The 15202-nt window shown below is 34.0% G+C and overlaps 4 protein-coding genes across 4 annotated transcripts; 2 read left to right on the forward strand and 2 right to left on the reverse strand.

The window, feature by feature from the left end:
- Positions 1-887: 887 nt before the first annotated feature.
- Positions 888-2347, reverse strand: LOC106362828 (PLASTID TRANSCRIPTIONALLY ACTIVE protein 6, chloroplastic-like). The gene has a single exon (XM_048739765.1). The coding sequence runs from the start codon at positions 2039-2041 to the stop codon at positions 1616-1618; it is 426 nt and encodes a 141-aa protein (XP_048595722.1). The 5' UTR covers positions 2042-2347; the 3' UTR covers positions 888-1615.
- A 234-nt stretch (positions 2348-2581) lies between these two features.
- Positions 2582-4938, forward strand: LOC106366523. The gene is made up of 7 exons (XM_013806134.3): positions 2582-2774; positions 2919-3038; positions 3138-3248; positions 3332-3463; positions 3563-3670; positions 3742-3808; positions 3905-4938. Exons 1-7 carry the CDS (start codon positions 2667-2669, stop codon positions 4786-4788), a joined length of 1530 nt encoding a protein of 509 aa, XP_013661588.2. The 5' UTR covers positions 2582-2666; the 3' UTR covers positions 4789-4938.
- Positions 4939-5364: 426 nt separating this feature from the next.
- Positions 5365-6743, reverse strand: LOC106364262 (16 kDa phloem protein 2). The gene is made up of 5 exons (XM_013803880.3): positions 6575-6743; positions 6194-6259; positions 5988-6114; positions 5779-5893; positions 5365-5681 (listed from the first exon to the last, which is right to left on the reverse strand). The coding sequence occupies exons 1-5, from the start codon at positions 6639-6641 to the stop codon at positions 5613-5615; spliced, it is 444 nt and encodes a 147-aa protein (XP_013659334.1). The 5' UTR covers positions 6642-6743; the 3' UTR covers positions 5365-5612.
- A 2501-nt stretch (positions 6744-9244) lies between these two features.
- On the forward strand, positions 9245-11942 carry LOC106362832. The gene is made up of 5 exons (XM_048739764.1): positions 9245-10518; positions 10591-10760; positions 10828-10980; positions 11057-11426; positions 11619-11942. The coding sequence occupies exons 1-4, from the start codon at positions 10497-10499 to the stop codon at positions 11264-11266; spliced, it is 555 nt and encodes a 184-aa protein (XP_048595721.1). The 5' UTR covers positions 9245-10496; the 3' UTR covers positions 11267-11426; positions 11619-11942.
- Positions 11943-15202: the final 3260 nt, after the last annotated feature.

Genomic DNA, 15202 nt, shown 5'->3' on the forward strand with positions numbered 1-15202 from the left:
CACTTACAGGATCAACTGAAAACCAAAATCAGCATTACAGAATCTGGGAAACATGATATTTTATATACCCTGTGTGAACTGCATCACATACTCAAGATGCCAAAACCCTCTCTCAAACCTTCTTCCTGTAAACAAAAGTAAAGATCAAAAAACATTCTCTCCAAAACCAGAGACTGAGACAAAAAAACATTGAGAGCTATTTAACGTGTACCTTGAGTTGATATAAAGCGAAGAATCTGAAAAAAAAACATTTCTAAGAATAAAGCTTCTTCTCTTTTCTAGACACAACCTAAGTGAGACATAGAATCAGCTCAGACCGACTGAAATGAACTAACTTTTTTCAGAAGAAAGTGGGTGTATCCCCGATGCTCTCCAAGATATTGACCACATCATATATAAGCCAACGTTCAACTCCTGCAACAACCACACAACTTTTTTTTTTATCTGAACACACAATTTTCTTGGTTTTGGAATCCAAATAAGGTTTAGATTTATTTACATAGAATTATGAATCTCACCTCATTTGGCCGCGTCATCATCTGTGCCCAACAAATCAACATCGTCCCGGTTATATAGTCTCAGGAAACTGGATCCTACATACACACAAAATAAAATAAAAGTTACACAAAACTCAATCTGGAAGAAAATTATCGAGAGAGAGGGAGAGGTATATGTAAATACATGAACCGACAATGCCTAGAGATTAAAGGGAGAAAATAAGTGGAGAGTGTAGCCAATAAAGACATGGTCCGACTCAATCGTATGTGGCTCATCCCCTGGTTTGGACCAACCACCAATAATAAAGCTTTCCCGGCTCAAGGATACGTTAGTGAACTCACATGTGCATATCACTTGGAGATCGTTGTTTTGGTCTTTATAATCCTTAAATGATACTACACCATTCAATTGGCCTTCATTCCAATATCATGGAAACTCCACGTTTAATACTGATCCATATGCTTGGTGGTTGAACCAAGCAGGTATATCACATCCAGGAAAGCAAGTACTGACCAAGGATTTGAATACAAAATCCTGCAAATTTAATGTGCTAGAACTTAGAATATACTTGTAAGTGAATATAATCAATACTTCTCGCATAATACCAATAGAACTCACAAAATTTGGACATTTTCCGGTAATAATAAAGAGGTTGAGAAAAATATAATCAATACCTGATTATATCGACCGAAGATGGGATTTCTTACATCAAAGAGCTTCAAGAGAAAGTAAACATCATTGAAGCAGAAAGATTGACCACAAGGAGAGAAGTTTACAATCAAACTGTGAAGGAAGAGGTTGTTATAAGATTAATCTCACCATTGGGGTCACAAGTAGACTTTGAATGTTGTAAAACACGTGCAGAAACAACAACCAGTAAGGATAAAAGGCTAAACCTTTTGAGGCATTGGAGCAAGAACTCTTGGAATCGAGTAAATATCCATATCCGGAGGAGTCACATACAACCACCACATCAGAAACGCCGCCGCATAGTCAAAAACGTAAAAACAGCTTGAATTTAAAGTTAAAAGCGGAGAAGAACTTTTCACATACCTCTCTGAAGTCATAAACATTGTTATCAGGATCAGGCGGCTTCCTGATAAACAAAACCACAGTCCTACAAACTGATCTTATGGAACCCGTCTTCGTTTATCCGATAATCAACCACCATCTCCGAGTTCCACCCCTGTGTCGATGTGAAGCTCTTGATCTGCACGAACGCGATGTCCCCATAGCCGCCGCCACTCGCAGCCGCCATCGGGTCGTACTCGACGTCGTAGTCCTTCTTGTTGTCCAATTCCTCCACTTCCTCGTTTACCATGTCGTACTCGTCCTGTCCACCTCTGTCGTCGGCCTCGTCTACTCTGACGATGATTGAACGCCCTCGGCGGCGGGGGTTTAGTGTTGGTGGCGCGAAACAGGCGTTGGTTCTGAGTGAAGGGAAGAGAAGATGTGTGGTGGCGGCGGCGGCGGAGGGAGACGGAGAAGGTTTTGAAGTGAATAGGAGAAGAGATAAGGAGCGAGAAATGACGGAAGACACCATGGGAAAGGGGATAAAGCTCTGTGAGAGAGAGAGTGTTGTAATTGTGGATTAGATATTTCGATCAGGGTAAAGAAATTACAGAGTATAGTAAAACGAAAACGAAGAAGAGAAAGAGCAAAAGGTCAAGATGCTTTCAATGAAATGAGTTTTTTGGGCCATCTGAAGAAAATATGGGCTCGTAAAGAAATTTAAGCACATCTGAAATCACTTAATTATGTGGTAAAATGTTAAAACTTGATTGGATGATTTTTCAGGGTGACGTGGAGGGCCTATGAGGATATCCTCCTTTTATTATTGTTTGATAGTTTTGTGTGTATGGAAATATTCAAACGTATAATTAAAAGGTAAGTATGATCAACATGAAATTATTGACTACACAGATGAAACACCGGAATGATTCTTATAGGGAGGGGGTTAACGAGTCTTATTGAAAGATTGGGGGTTAATATCGATAGTAAAAAGATTGGATAGGGACATAACATGCAAAGTTATCAGATCTTATTGTCACGTGTCAACTAACTTATAACCCCCACGTGTCAACGATAACTTAATGTCCCGAGTTACTTTCTTCTGTCCAAGACACACACACAAACCTCTGTTTCAGTCCTAAAATCCTCTCGCGAAAATGCTCCGTCAGCTTCCGCCAACAATCACGGCGGATGAAACGCCGGAATGGCTCCCCGTCGGTTGGATAGTTCACTCCACGGCTTTAAAACGAGGTCGCCAATCTAAGGTAAAGATCTTCACTCTTGTGTTGGCTTCTTATTGAGGTCTAAAGGAGAAAACTTTTATGAAAGATTTGTTTTTTTTTTTTGGGGTTTTGGCTTTGGCTATGTAATGCATGCTGATGGAAGTTTTACACAATTGTTTTGGTTAGACGTACACGCATTTGAAAACGGGTAGGAAGCTCGCCACTAAGGATCAAGTGATTGAGTTCGTTAGGATGGATGAGATTCGAGAGCACAGAGAATCCGCTATCCTCAGAAAGAAAGCACTTGTATGATGATTATGATTCAACACTTCCAAGTTTCAGTTCTTTTTTTTTTTTTTTAACTTTATTTCAAAGCTATATAACGCTTCTTTCTCTTGTATTCAGTTAAAGGCATTACAAGATGAAGAGGCTGCTAGAGAAAGGGCTTCACGGCTTCATGATGATCGAAAAGCCAATCTGGAGAGTGTTTCTTTTTGTAAAAATCCACTTTATGAGGTAATGGAGTAATCTTTTTTTTTGTTAGTTAATGTATACATTTGTTATCAGAACTGAAAGATGTTTCCTTCTTTTTTTTGTAGATAAATGACAACAACGTGTCGAGTGGTTTGAATCCCCACTCAGAGCAAGAAGTAGTACCACAGTGTAAGACTACTAAGGAATCTGAAGCAGCTTCGTTTGATAAACTAGAGGAAACTGGGAGCGATTACATTGTAAGAAGTTGTACTAGTTTCTGTTACGAGTATTTTTGGTTTGTTTAGAATCTTGATGGATACAATTATTTTTTTTTTTTGACAATTTACAACTACAAGACGTATGATTATAACACGGAGGAAGAAGATTTGTCAGATAATGAATATGTGGAGGACAAAGGTTCCCAAGAGAATGTGGAGACTTTCTCTAACCTTACCTCTATTCCTGTAAGTTAATTTTCTCTACAGTATGTTTTCTTCTCTAACATGTAATGATGATGTGAGTTTATTTATTGTAGCTACGGTTACAACCAGAAAGGATGACGAAACTGGAGTCAAGAGCTATAACGCAATGTCTACTTGAAGGTAAATAGATAAAAGAATATTTAATACTGAGAAGTTTGTTTGGCTAGTGAAAGAAACTACATCCTCTCTGAAGAAACTATTGTTTCTCTATTGCAGATGAAGAAAAGTTTCAAGAAGTTGAGACCTCGAAAGCAGAAGAAGATTGTTTGAAAGAGGCTCACTTAGTGGTAGAGTCTTTTGGAGAAGGAAACTTGCAGGATGTTGTGGTTGTTGATAAGGCGAGGGAGATCCCAGGTTTGACTGGATCTTTTAGTATTGAAATCAACCTCAACTGTGAGCCTCCTTTAGGTGATAGTTTGGTAGAGAAAGGCTGGAATCAAAGTGGGAATGGAGGAACAGGAACAAGAAACCAAGAGAGTGAAGAGCGTCTTAAAACTCAAGCTACACATGAAGGAACTGCTAATGAGTTGAGAGGATCAGTCTTTGAAAATTTCAATGCTGGATCGTCTGCAGATGATCTCATAAAAACCAATGAGCTTGGTTTAAACCCCTGTCCTGACACACGACAAGAAAAGAACATCAGTGGCTCTAAGAAGCGGAAGAAGAGCGCGGAACCATGTTCGTCTAAGAACATTAAGAAGGGAGACACTGAAGCACAAACTGATAATCTTGGGAAAGGCAAAAGGACACCAAGAAAGCCGCACGGAGGGAAGCGAAGTTCGAGTGAGAAAACACCTGTTGAATGGCCTGAACCGTGCCCGAACTTCCCATTTGAGCCGCTCAGAACTTCAGAGGATGATGACTCAGTAATCCGAAGGTACCTTGAGGAATACTATACAGCTGCAGGGAGTGCTGATAGTAGTAATCTACCTTTACCTGATTTTGGATTGCCTAGCTTCTCCAACATCAAAGTCTCACAGAGTGAAGAACATGAATCCAAGGAAAAGAAGTCTCCTGATCCTCCATATGTAGCAAGTTCAAGCTTACGTTGTTGCGTGTCCATGGTTGCTACTCTGCAACAGACAGTTGCAGGGAACTAAAGACACTTCCACAAGCTCAGTTTGAGCTGCGCAATGACCTTCATGTAAGAAAGCACTAGTATATATATGTAGATGTATGTATGGATGTGGCTAACAACTGTGTAACTTATGATCCTAAATTAGATTTGTGAAATATTTTCTTAGATAGTCTTTTCTACTCCTGCGGATTTCGTCCTAACCAGCCAAACCGAACCAAAACTTTTGATTTTCGGTTCAGTTCGGTTTAGTCGGTGGGATTTTAAAAATGATTCGGCTTTTGGTTGTTTTTTCAAAAATAAAATAAAATAAAAAATAAAATAAAATAAAATAAACTGAATTACCTGAAACTAACCGAATAACCAAACCAAATTAATTAAAGTAGCTGAAAATAACAAAATTTAATTGAATTATCTAAATTTAACCAAAATTATCATAGTTTTTTTAGTAAATTGTGCCAAAATCTAACTGAACAAAAAAGCGGTTAGTTTTGGAAATAAAATTAAAACAGAAATTAAACGAAAACTAAATCAAACCGAACCAATTTTTTGGTTTATTTCGGTGGGATTATGGCCAAATCCAACTATCCAAAACCAGAAATACCCGACCCAAATTCACAGGGCTAGTCTTTTAAGTTTATTCTTGTCATATCCGAACAGTGAAACAAGACTGAATCAAGTTCTCTCAAAATCTCAGGAGTTTTAAATCATAAAATCCAAATTGAACACAAGAGTAATAGTAATAAGAAGAAACTCTCTGAACAAAACAGTCTTTGAAAATGGAAACTCAACAGATTATTTTCCAGGACTCAAATGAAACAGTAACACCACACATTGGTGTTAATCTCTTTAGTAAGATGCCTCAGAGTTTTTCCAGCCTCCATAAGACTCCTCTTCAACCCCCCTGCTTCGGTTTTCCTAACAAATACCACACATTGTTCTTCAGCGTCTGAACTTAAACACCATTTAAAAAACTAATCAAGAGTGTTGCAAGATAATGTTTTAGTGTTTATACCGAAGGTTTGAAGGATAGTGCGATCCAGATCTCGCCTTTGAACTCTCCATCTTTCACTACATTGTATGCACTTGGTGGGATATCTCCTTCCAAGAAGACCGGCTCCAATGGAATGCTGCATTGTTTCAAAACAACATATCTCCTTAATTAGATTCCAAAACTAATTTTCTTCTTAACTTGATTATGGTTATTAATTATGAAGATCTTACGTTGCTTCACCAACGGGATCATCCTCTGTGCCAACATCTTTGTCAAAGATTTTGGCTTTTAGCTCTGTTGTTCCTTCAGAGACATTGAAGATAAATGTCTCATTCCATTCTGGAGTCGTGCCTTGTCCTGCAAACAAAAAGATTCATGATTATTTTCTTCTTCAAGTCTTGAAACACAAAAGGATCTTGATTGAGAGAACGTGTACCTGATGCAATGTTGCTCTTCTGATCTTGTGTCCGACAAGTGAATTGCACATAAGGATCCATGCTATCTGTTTATAAAGCCATCACCAATCTGTCAACGAATAATATGCAACCGATCTAACATCTTTGATCTGATTCTTGAGAAGAAATAAATCCAGATTTACATGTCCATAACCATCAATTAGAGATCATAAGAAGACAATGATTAGCAGAAGATCAAGAATGTTAATTTGTGATCAAACATGAATAAAACGGATTCATCAAGATTTTAGATCTTCCACTAATTAAAACACGTGCACATATACACATTCGCAGATTTAACACGTTTCATTCAGACAATCTAGAGTTAAGGTTGTAACAAATAATATCAGATCAGATCTTACTCAGAAAATCTGTGTCCTCAAGACCTTTGGCGCTGACAAGAACAACTTCAAGAGTTCCATGAGGCATTTTTCTTCTCTCTTTTTTCTCTCTTCTGCTTTGTTTTTATTTTTTTTTTCTGTTTAATTGTCAGAGAAAATGTGAAAGATTGAGATCGCAAATAAAGAGATGTGAGGCTTTTGTCTGATTGGTTGGATTTGTAAGAAAGAAATCAAATTTGTCCTTTTCATTTCCGGATTTAGCTGTCGTGAAACAATGTGCCAGTTGTTTTTTCCCTTCTATAGAAATTTCTTGTAGTGCTATTTTCCTTTATATTAGAGTAATTAACAATAGTTTTTGTTGTTGAAAATAGTTATAAATCTTGATCAAACTTAAAAATATATTCCAAAACTTAAAATACATAAATGACATTGATAGTCTTAGATGTCTTTCCTCAGGGATATTATATTATTACAAACTAGGGTCGGCCCGCCCTACGGGCGGGATGTGATGTATTGTCTAATAGCTAAGAATTCAGATATATATTTTCTCAATGAATTTTTGTATGTTCATTTGTTGGATAGTGTGATAAATTTTACTGGTTAGTCATGTTTACACCAGTTTATGAGTGTTATTGGTACGTTTGCATTGTAGTTGTATTTAGACTATTAACTTGGATGACCAATTTGGTTCTGAAACAACAAATATAGCATTAATCCATGTAAGAGTTTTCTAATGAACTAATGAAGTAGAGAGTAACTTATTGAATTTGATAGTTGCCATGACACGTTCCTTCATTTGATAGTTATTGGTTATTTTATATTGTTATATTCCCATGATATTATAATTTTTACTTGTTGAAGTGAGTTTTTCATGTGCAAGCTATAAAGTATAGGCTTGATGTGTTAGTTTCTTCATCTTCGTTTGACTAAATGTAACCAATTGTCTGTGTGTCCTTAATAATTGGTAAAAAAGAGAATGACTTTTCTGAATAAAATTATCATCTTTTTGCAAATATGAAACATTGATACCACTGAGTCATTTCTTAGAAAGTGGATATGTGGTTAGTGTTTTAAAACAAAGGCAGATAGAGCAAAGTAAATAACGTAAAACACGTTAGTGTTAACCTTTTGGTTTTTTTTTTTTTGTCATCTTTAACCTTTTGGTTTTGCTAGCATGTTCAAGTCGTACACGTTTGTACCCACTTCGTTTCAGGGATGTTAAATGTGCTATGCTACTTATTTATTATAAGCACATTTATTCACTGTACAATTAAACACCATACATGTATTACATCAAATCTTATCATTATTTACATGAACGGTATTTGTTTGGATCGTGAAATTATGCGCTGAGCAGTATACCTATCTCCAGCAGCTTAATGAAATGTGTAAATTTTGTCAAAACGTAAAAAAAAAAACAATTTCAATGATAGTTTAGGAAACATAGCAATTTCCAGAAGATGACAAAACTAAAAAAAAAACATTAATGCCTAAGCATTATTCAAATAGAAAAGACTGACTCCAGATACGCATTTCGTGCCTTCTTAACCACCTTCGGAGTTGCTAATACCCGAAGCTTCTTGGTGGCAAGACCACTTGCAGTTGTTCTTGCGGGTGATGATTCCTCATGGTCATTAAAACAAACACCACCTTTAGTAAGGACTGAGATGGTCCCATGCATGTCATCTCTATCATTATCGTCACCATCCTGCTTGAACAGAAACATATACCATTATTTGTATACTAAGTAAGGATCAGAAGGGAGTATACGTTGCAACTTACGGTAACAAAGTTAGGAAGAAAGGTTATAAGAGGATACACATGGAAGGTGTGTGTTGGTGTTGGCTAGGCCAAGCAGAGAATCGAGATCGCGGAACCTGAAACGCTCAACCAGAATCGGAGAAACCGGTTCCGTAAAGGCATCAAATTTGGCTGAGTAACTGAACAGAATAGTCAGAAGAGAGTCGAACAGCCTGAAGTTCTGATTGGACCGAACCACATCAAATTCGCTGAGTGTGAACATTGAACCAGCCTTGAGACTGTGCCTGAATGTGGAGAGCTGGCTACATTCACGGTCGCTGGCAAGTGAGCTAAGCCTTCTAATCCTTGTGGGTCAGAGAAAGATCTGATACTAACGCTCATTGAAGCAGCACACTTTTTTTAAAAAAAAGGATCAAATTTTACGAATCAGTAATATGAAATCAGAACTAAAGGATCAAATTTTATTGAATCAGAACTAAATTGAATCAATCAAACCGGAGGGAGGGAGTGGGATCTCAGACCTTATTTGTATCGGGATCGCTGATCAAGAGGACTTGGAGAGAGTTCTTGAGGACAATCTTCCTGTATTCTCTGTTGTCCGTACGCGGCTTCAGTATCTCGACGCCGTCCACGGTCGTGTTCAGTTTTTCGACGGCCATCTTCGTTACGATAGTTTGGCTTCGGTGTGTCTTGTTCTTATTCTCTGTCTGAATGAATGAAGTGGATATCCGCTTTCTCTTCTACAGAAGAGAAATAAAGAAAGCTGAAGATCTGAGAAGCCTAGAAAATTTTCAAGGATCAAACACAGAAAATCGAAAGAGATTATTTACTCAGAGACGCATAATCCTCGTTCTAACGTGTATAAAGAGCAAAACGTATGGGATATAGGCTTAACGAAGATAAGATGAGATCAAGGAGAGGACTACTCACACATATTTATACAGAAATCACTGCTTATGAGATCAAAACGAAGCATTGATGACGATGTAGTGGGCGAGCGAATCAATGTGGTTAATCACGAAGCTTTTACGCAGGCCGTTCAAAATGGTGATAAGAATCGCAAAAGGCATCGGTTGCCATCACATGAAGAGGAGAGAAGACCTTCTTCGTTTTTCGATTTCAGAGAGTCACGTCTCTTTAATTGGGCCATAAACTTACCAATATCAAAGCCCAATCACCCACCAAACGATAGAAGCCATCACGCAGAGATTAATGAAACACAAAACTTTATGTGTCTGGACACGTGGTGCCGTCTCCTACATCGACTTTCTTACCTGGCAAGTGACGTGGATAGGCTAAGAAGGAGGGAAACTATACTTTATATATATAGATTGAAGTGAGGAGAGCACATCCCAACTGTTGGAATATTATTATTTAAAACATTTTAAAATGTTTAAAGTAAATGTACACATATTTAAAATGTACAAAATTCTATACAGTTTATCTTGTTTACATAAAACTATCATTAAATAAAATAAATCCAACCAATAGAAAAAATGAAGTATTATATAATTGATCACAAATATCAAATATCATTAAATTTTATCTAAAATAATGAAAGCATTACTTATTTAAAATACCACTTAAAATGAAACAGAGGGGTGTTTGATAATACGATGGAGTGGATTAACAAGAATTCAACATATTTTAATTAGTGATATTAATTTAAGACAGTTTTTGAAATTTGACATCTAAGTAAAACTTAATAAAATTAATAAATAAGTTACAAAAAACAATAAGTAAAACTTGATAAAGCCTTTTAGTATATTTTACTAGTTTTCAAAAAAAAATTATATGTGTAAGAAGCACTTATCATCCAATTTTATTATTATAAATGTAAATGAAAATTTTGATATTTAAACATTTAATTAAAATTAAGATTAAACATATTTAGTTAGGGGTATTAATTAAGTGTTTTTTATTTTATTTTTGAGAGAAAATAGTTTACTCAATTTTTATTTTAAATAATCGGTATTATCATACTTTAAATTACTTGTTTTCAGTTATATGTGTAAAATCTTGGAAGCATTTATCATTTAACGTTAGTTTTTACTGATTATTGACCAAAATTGAATAAAACAAATTTACAAGGACTGCAGTACAAATGTAGAAGGTGTATGAAAGAAATGGTTGGTGTTTTGTCTTGTCATGAAGGCAAGGATCCAAGGGGGAGCGATCAGAGATGGCAGAGCCGGGCGGGCCAGGTACGTATCCAACTCTGAACTTAAGGATGTAAAGAGCAACCGAAGTCCTTACCTACCATTTCACGGTCTCAGATTGGACTAATGAGTGGGGCGCACCTGTGTTCATGCGCTACGAACCTGGTTCTGAGCCTGAGGAAAAGTGCTGCTTTCTTCCGTGGATAAGACGACGTGAGGATCAAGGACCTTTTCTCACGCCGGAAGAAGAGGAACGCCTGTTTGAAGAACAAGTCGAGAATAGCCAGGTTTGTTTGATTTTCATCTAATTAAGAGCCTTTTGTCTAAGGAATCTAATCATGTGATTATAATTAGGGTTTTGACATCAACTTTGAGGAGTTCAGCTGCGTTTTTAATTACGTACCAGTTGATTTCGATGAGAACTACTATTTCAAGGATACAGACACCACCAGAGGAGTAATAGAGAGGCTCTCTCCGGATTCCCGTGAGCTTTATAATGAAAGAATGGTCTGAATATGTTTTCTATTGTGCTTTTCTTTTAAAAAAATTATATGAATGTTTTTAAACCCTTTTTGTTTTACAGGATCAAGGTTATGAAATTGTCGAGGTTATCAAAGCCAATACTCACCCGACCGGTACTGCTGCCCATATGTTTTACATTACCTTTAGAGCTAAAGAGCTTTCAGATGATCAGCCAAAAGACTTCCAAGCTATGGTCTGCTATTTCTGTTATACCTCAAACAAGTACCACTCCTGTGAACTGAAACCCGAGAAGAAAGATACTATTAATTAATCCAGCGTTTGAATCAATCATTAGTCTGCAGCAATGTCATGAATGGGTTGCGTTGGTGCATCCTTTTCTACTTTTTATAATACTGCGCTCTACTTATCTGGACTGTTTTGGCAGTTCACTCCATTGAACCTGCTGAGAAAGAAGACGTCAAGAAAGTCAGGTATATCAAATATCTATCTATAAAAAGGCCTTCTTTACTTTGTTGTGTGGTTCTATTTTAGATGTCTTTCTTTACTTTGTTGTGTCTTTTCCTTTTTGTGTTGGTTTTAGATGGTTCTTGCTCTTACGTACATATATTAAAATGTGTTTTTCACTTTGATGAATGTTGGTTATTTTTTATTGATATCATCAGGCTGACACAGGAGGTATCTACTGCCTAATCATGCATGGTGGTGAGACGACCGAGTCCAGCTATGTATCGAGACTTGTACTAGGTTTACCATTTGCCTTGTTCGTTTGGTGTGTTCGAAGTTCAACTTCTGCTTTTGTTGTTCGTTTGGGGCTTTCGAAGTCCCCTAGTTCTGTTGTTTTTGTTATTCAAACATTAGCTAGTTCTGCTTCGAACTAGTGACTAGTAAATATGATTACCTTTTTGAGTTTTTTCTCTTCACCTAACTATTTTGTTTACCTTACCACCTTTTCACTAATTCACTCTGTTTTCACCCGGTTAATTTCTCTTTATCCATTCACTCTCTTCTCTCTATAAAGGGAGGATTAAGTGACTCCTCGGTGTAGCTGAACAAAAATAATGAACTCATAATAGGAAACCACTAAACTTGTTTAACTAATCAAGTTCATTCTCATAAAAGAATGTTGAATCATCATTTTTTTTTGTCAACTTTATGTCGTTATTGTTAATACAAAAGCTTACATCAATTCAACCATGCCAAATTATTACATAATTTTGATTTGTTTCTCTTGCTTTTCTTAGCCAGTTGATCAACATGAGCTACAAACTTTTTAGGAACATCGTTTTGGTCATATTCTGGAAGGAGAAGGTGTTGAATGTTTGTTCATCCAGTTGATCTACCTGGGTGAATTGTAAATCAATGTTTAAGCTGTAAAAACAATAACATATTTAAATTGAATTGTAAATCAATGTTCAATCAACAAGAATCATATTTTCCGTCAAAACAATAACATCATATTTTTTATCTTCAAAATCGCATTTTTGTCAAAATTACAAAATCATATTTTGATCAATTTATAAAATTACATTTTCGTCAAAACACACGAAATCAGTTTTTATGCCAAAACTGAAAAATACTTTTTTCGCCTCACCACATAATGGTATTTTCGTCAAAATACTAAAATATATTTTCCGCCAAAATCGTTCATTCATTTTATTCACAAAAACTATAAAATCACATATTTTTTTTCTCTAAATCCCACAAAGTCATATTTTATGCCAAGATCTCAAAATTATATTTTTCTGTCAAAAACGGAAAATACATTAAAGAAGTCTTTTCTCACGGAGGGTTATGTAAAATTCAATACATGTTTTTTGTTTTGTCATAAAAATATCTATACTATACTAAAAGGGGGATATAAGCCATGGAGAGGGTGTCCACATAGGATAGAAAAATCAACCAATCAGAAAACCAGAAATTGCCATGTCATCTCATTTACTTTTCGTAAAAAATAAAAAAAACAATGCGAAGGTGAGAATCGAACCCGGGTTAGTATGATATATATATAGGACAGTTACCACCAAGCCATTGAAACATTCTTGGACACATATACAAGAACCACTAAGTATATAATCACAAACTCTTATGTACATTTACAATAATATAAATTCAACTTTCAAGACTCCGATACTTTGTTTTGTAAAAAAAAAATAAGTAAGTGACTAAGCTAATATATTCTTAGAAAGTGTGAGAACGTTGACAAATATGAAAAAGCATAGATTTTTGTTTTCGTGACAAAGTTAAGAATTTTGTAAAAGTAAGTTTAACATATAAATTTTCGTGACAAATATGAAAAAGCATAGGAAACAATTAAAATATACTTCTCTAATGTCTTAATAAAATATCATTTAAGGGTGTAATAATTAAATATATTAATTCAATAAATTTTGTAATTTATAGACAAAACAATAACACAACAAATTTTGAAACATTTGTTTAACCTATCGATTTTTTTCATGAGAATCCAACTAAACAAGATAAAAATAATAATTAGATTTACAAATATTTAATTACCATTTTATTCAATTTTGATTAATTTCAAATTGTCATAATGTATCTTTTTGAAGTTACAAATATGAAAAAGCATAGATTTTTGTACAATTTGACAAAACAACTCAAAACATATTTTTCTAATGTCTTAATAAAATATTATTTAAGGATGCAATAATTAAATATATTAATTCAATAAATTTTATAATTTATAGACAAAAAAATACCACAAATTTTTTTAAAACATTTGTTTAACCAATCGATTTTTTTTTTCATGAGAATCCAACTAAACAATTAGATTTACAAATATTTAATTACCATTTTATTCAATTTTGATTCATTTAAAATTATAATAATGTATCTTTTTGAAGTTACAAAAAAAAATAATGTTCTTTCTTTATTAAACTAACATTATATATAGATTCTATATACACAAAATAAATATAATATAACAACATAAGCTTGCTTTCCCAGATTCATATGAAAACTTTTTAAGTTATCCACCAAAGCAAATTAATTAAATCAATGAAATTGTTAAAATACAGCAAATTAATATATAATTTTATTTTAAATTAAATTATTTAAAAAGTGTATTTTCGTTCAAACAAAATAATAAATAAGTAAAACTGATTTGATGGTAATTTTTATGATATATATATATATATATATATATATCAATTCTGTGAAAGAAATAGAAGTTTAATATGAAAAAAAATCTTAAATACAAAAACCTCTAAAAAGTAACAAAAAAACTAATAAATTAAACTATGATCTATACTATACTAAAAGGAGGATATAAGCTTCTCTTAGAATGTCCACGTAGGCACAAAAAATCGTCCAATCAAAGAGTCCGAAGTTGCCACGTCATCTCATTTATTTTCCGTAAAAAATGAAAAAACAATGCAAAGGAAAGGATCGAACCCGGGTTAGTATGACATAAATATATGACAAATACCACTAAGCCATTGAAACTTTCTTGGACACATATACAAGAATCACTAAATATGTAATCACAAACTCTTATATACATTTACAATAATATAAATTCAACTTTCAAGATTCCGATACTTTGTTTTGTAAAAAAAAATAAGTAAGCGACTAAGCTAATATATTCTTTGAAAGTGTGAGAACATTGACAAATATGAAAAACCATAGATTTTTGTTTCTTGACAAAGATAAATTTTTTGTAAAAATAAGTTTAACATATAAATTTTCGTGACAAATATGAAAAAGCATAGATTTTTGTACAATTTTGACAAAACAACTCAAAACATAGTTCTCTAATGTCTTAATAAAATATTATTTAAGGGTGCAATAATTAAATATATCAATTCAATAAATTTTGTAATTTATAGACAAAACAATAACACAACAAATTTTGAAACATTTGTTTAACCTATTGATTTTTTTCATGAGAATCCAACTAAGCAAGATAAAAAAATAATTAGATTTATTTAACCATTTTATTCAATTTTGAATAATTTCAAATTGTAATAATGTATCTTTTTGAATTTATAAAACATAATGTTCTTTCTTTATTACACTAGCATTATATATAGATTTCATATACACAAATAAATATAATATAACAACATAAGTTTGGTTTCTCCGATTCATATGAAAACTTTTTAAGTTATCCACCAAAGCAAATTAATTAAATCAATCAAATTGTTAGAATACAACAAATTAATATATAATTTTATTTTAAATTAAATTATTTGATGGTAATTTTTATGGTGGTAAATTTTATGACATA

This window comes from Brassica napus, chromosome A9 (genome assembly GCF_020379485.1).
Source record: "Brassica napus cultivar Da-Ae chromosome A9, Da-Ae, whole genome shotgun sequence".
In the NCBI taxonomy this organism is placed as follows: Eukaryota; Viridiplantae; Streptophyta; class Magnoliopsida; order Brassicales; family Brassicaceae; genus Brassica; species Brassica napus.

Bases quoted from the DNA above. Each gene is read 5' to 3' on its own strand.
- LOC106362828 (XM_048739765.1), bottom strand. From the start codon at position 2,041: ATGGTGTCTTCCGTCATTTCTCGCTCCTTATCTCTTCTCCTATTCACT.
- LOC106364262 (XM_013803880.3), bottom strand. From the start codon at position 6,641: ATGCCTCATGGAACTCTTGAAGTTGTTCTTGTCAGCGCCAAAGGTCTT. The intron at 6,260-6,574 runs GTAAGATCTGAT...CTTTATAAACAG, and splicing joins TGAGGACACAGATTTTCTGA to ATAGCATGGATCCTTATGTG. The intron at 6,115-6,193 runs GTACACGTTCTC...TTTTGTTTGCAG, and splicing joins GAAGAGCAACATTGCATCAG to GACAAGGCACGACTCCAGAA.
- LOC106362832 (XM_048739764.1), top strand. From the start codon at position 10,497: ATGGCAGAGCCGGGCGGGCCAG. The intron at 10,519-10,590 runs GTACGTATCCAA...TCACGGTCTCAG, and splicing joins GGCAGAGCCGGGCGGGCCAG to ATTGGACTAATGAGTGGGGC. The intron at 10,981-11,056 runs GTCTGAATATGT...TTTGTTTTACAG, and splicing joins AGCTTTATAATGAAAGAATG to GATCAAGGTTATGAAATTGT.
- LOC106366523 (XM_013806134.3), top strand. From the start codon at position 2,667: ATGCTCCGTCAGCTTCCGCCAACAATCACGGCGGATGAAACGCCGGAA. The intron at 2,775-2,918 runs GTAAAGATCTTC...TGTTTTGGTTAG, and splicing joins AACGAGGTCGCCAATCTAAG to ACGTACACGCATTTGAAAAC. The intron at 3,464-3,562 runs GTAAGAAGTTGT...TACAACTACAAG, and splicing joins AAACTGGGAGCGATTACATT to ACGTATGATTATAACACGGA.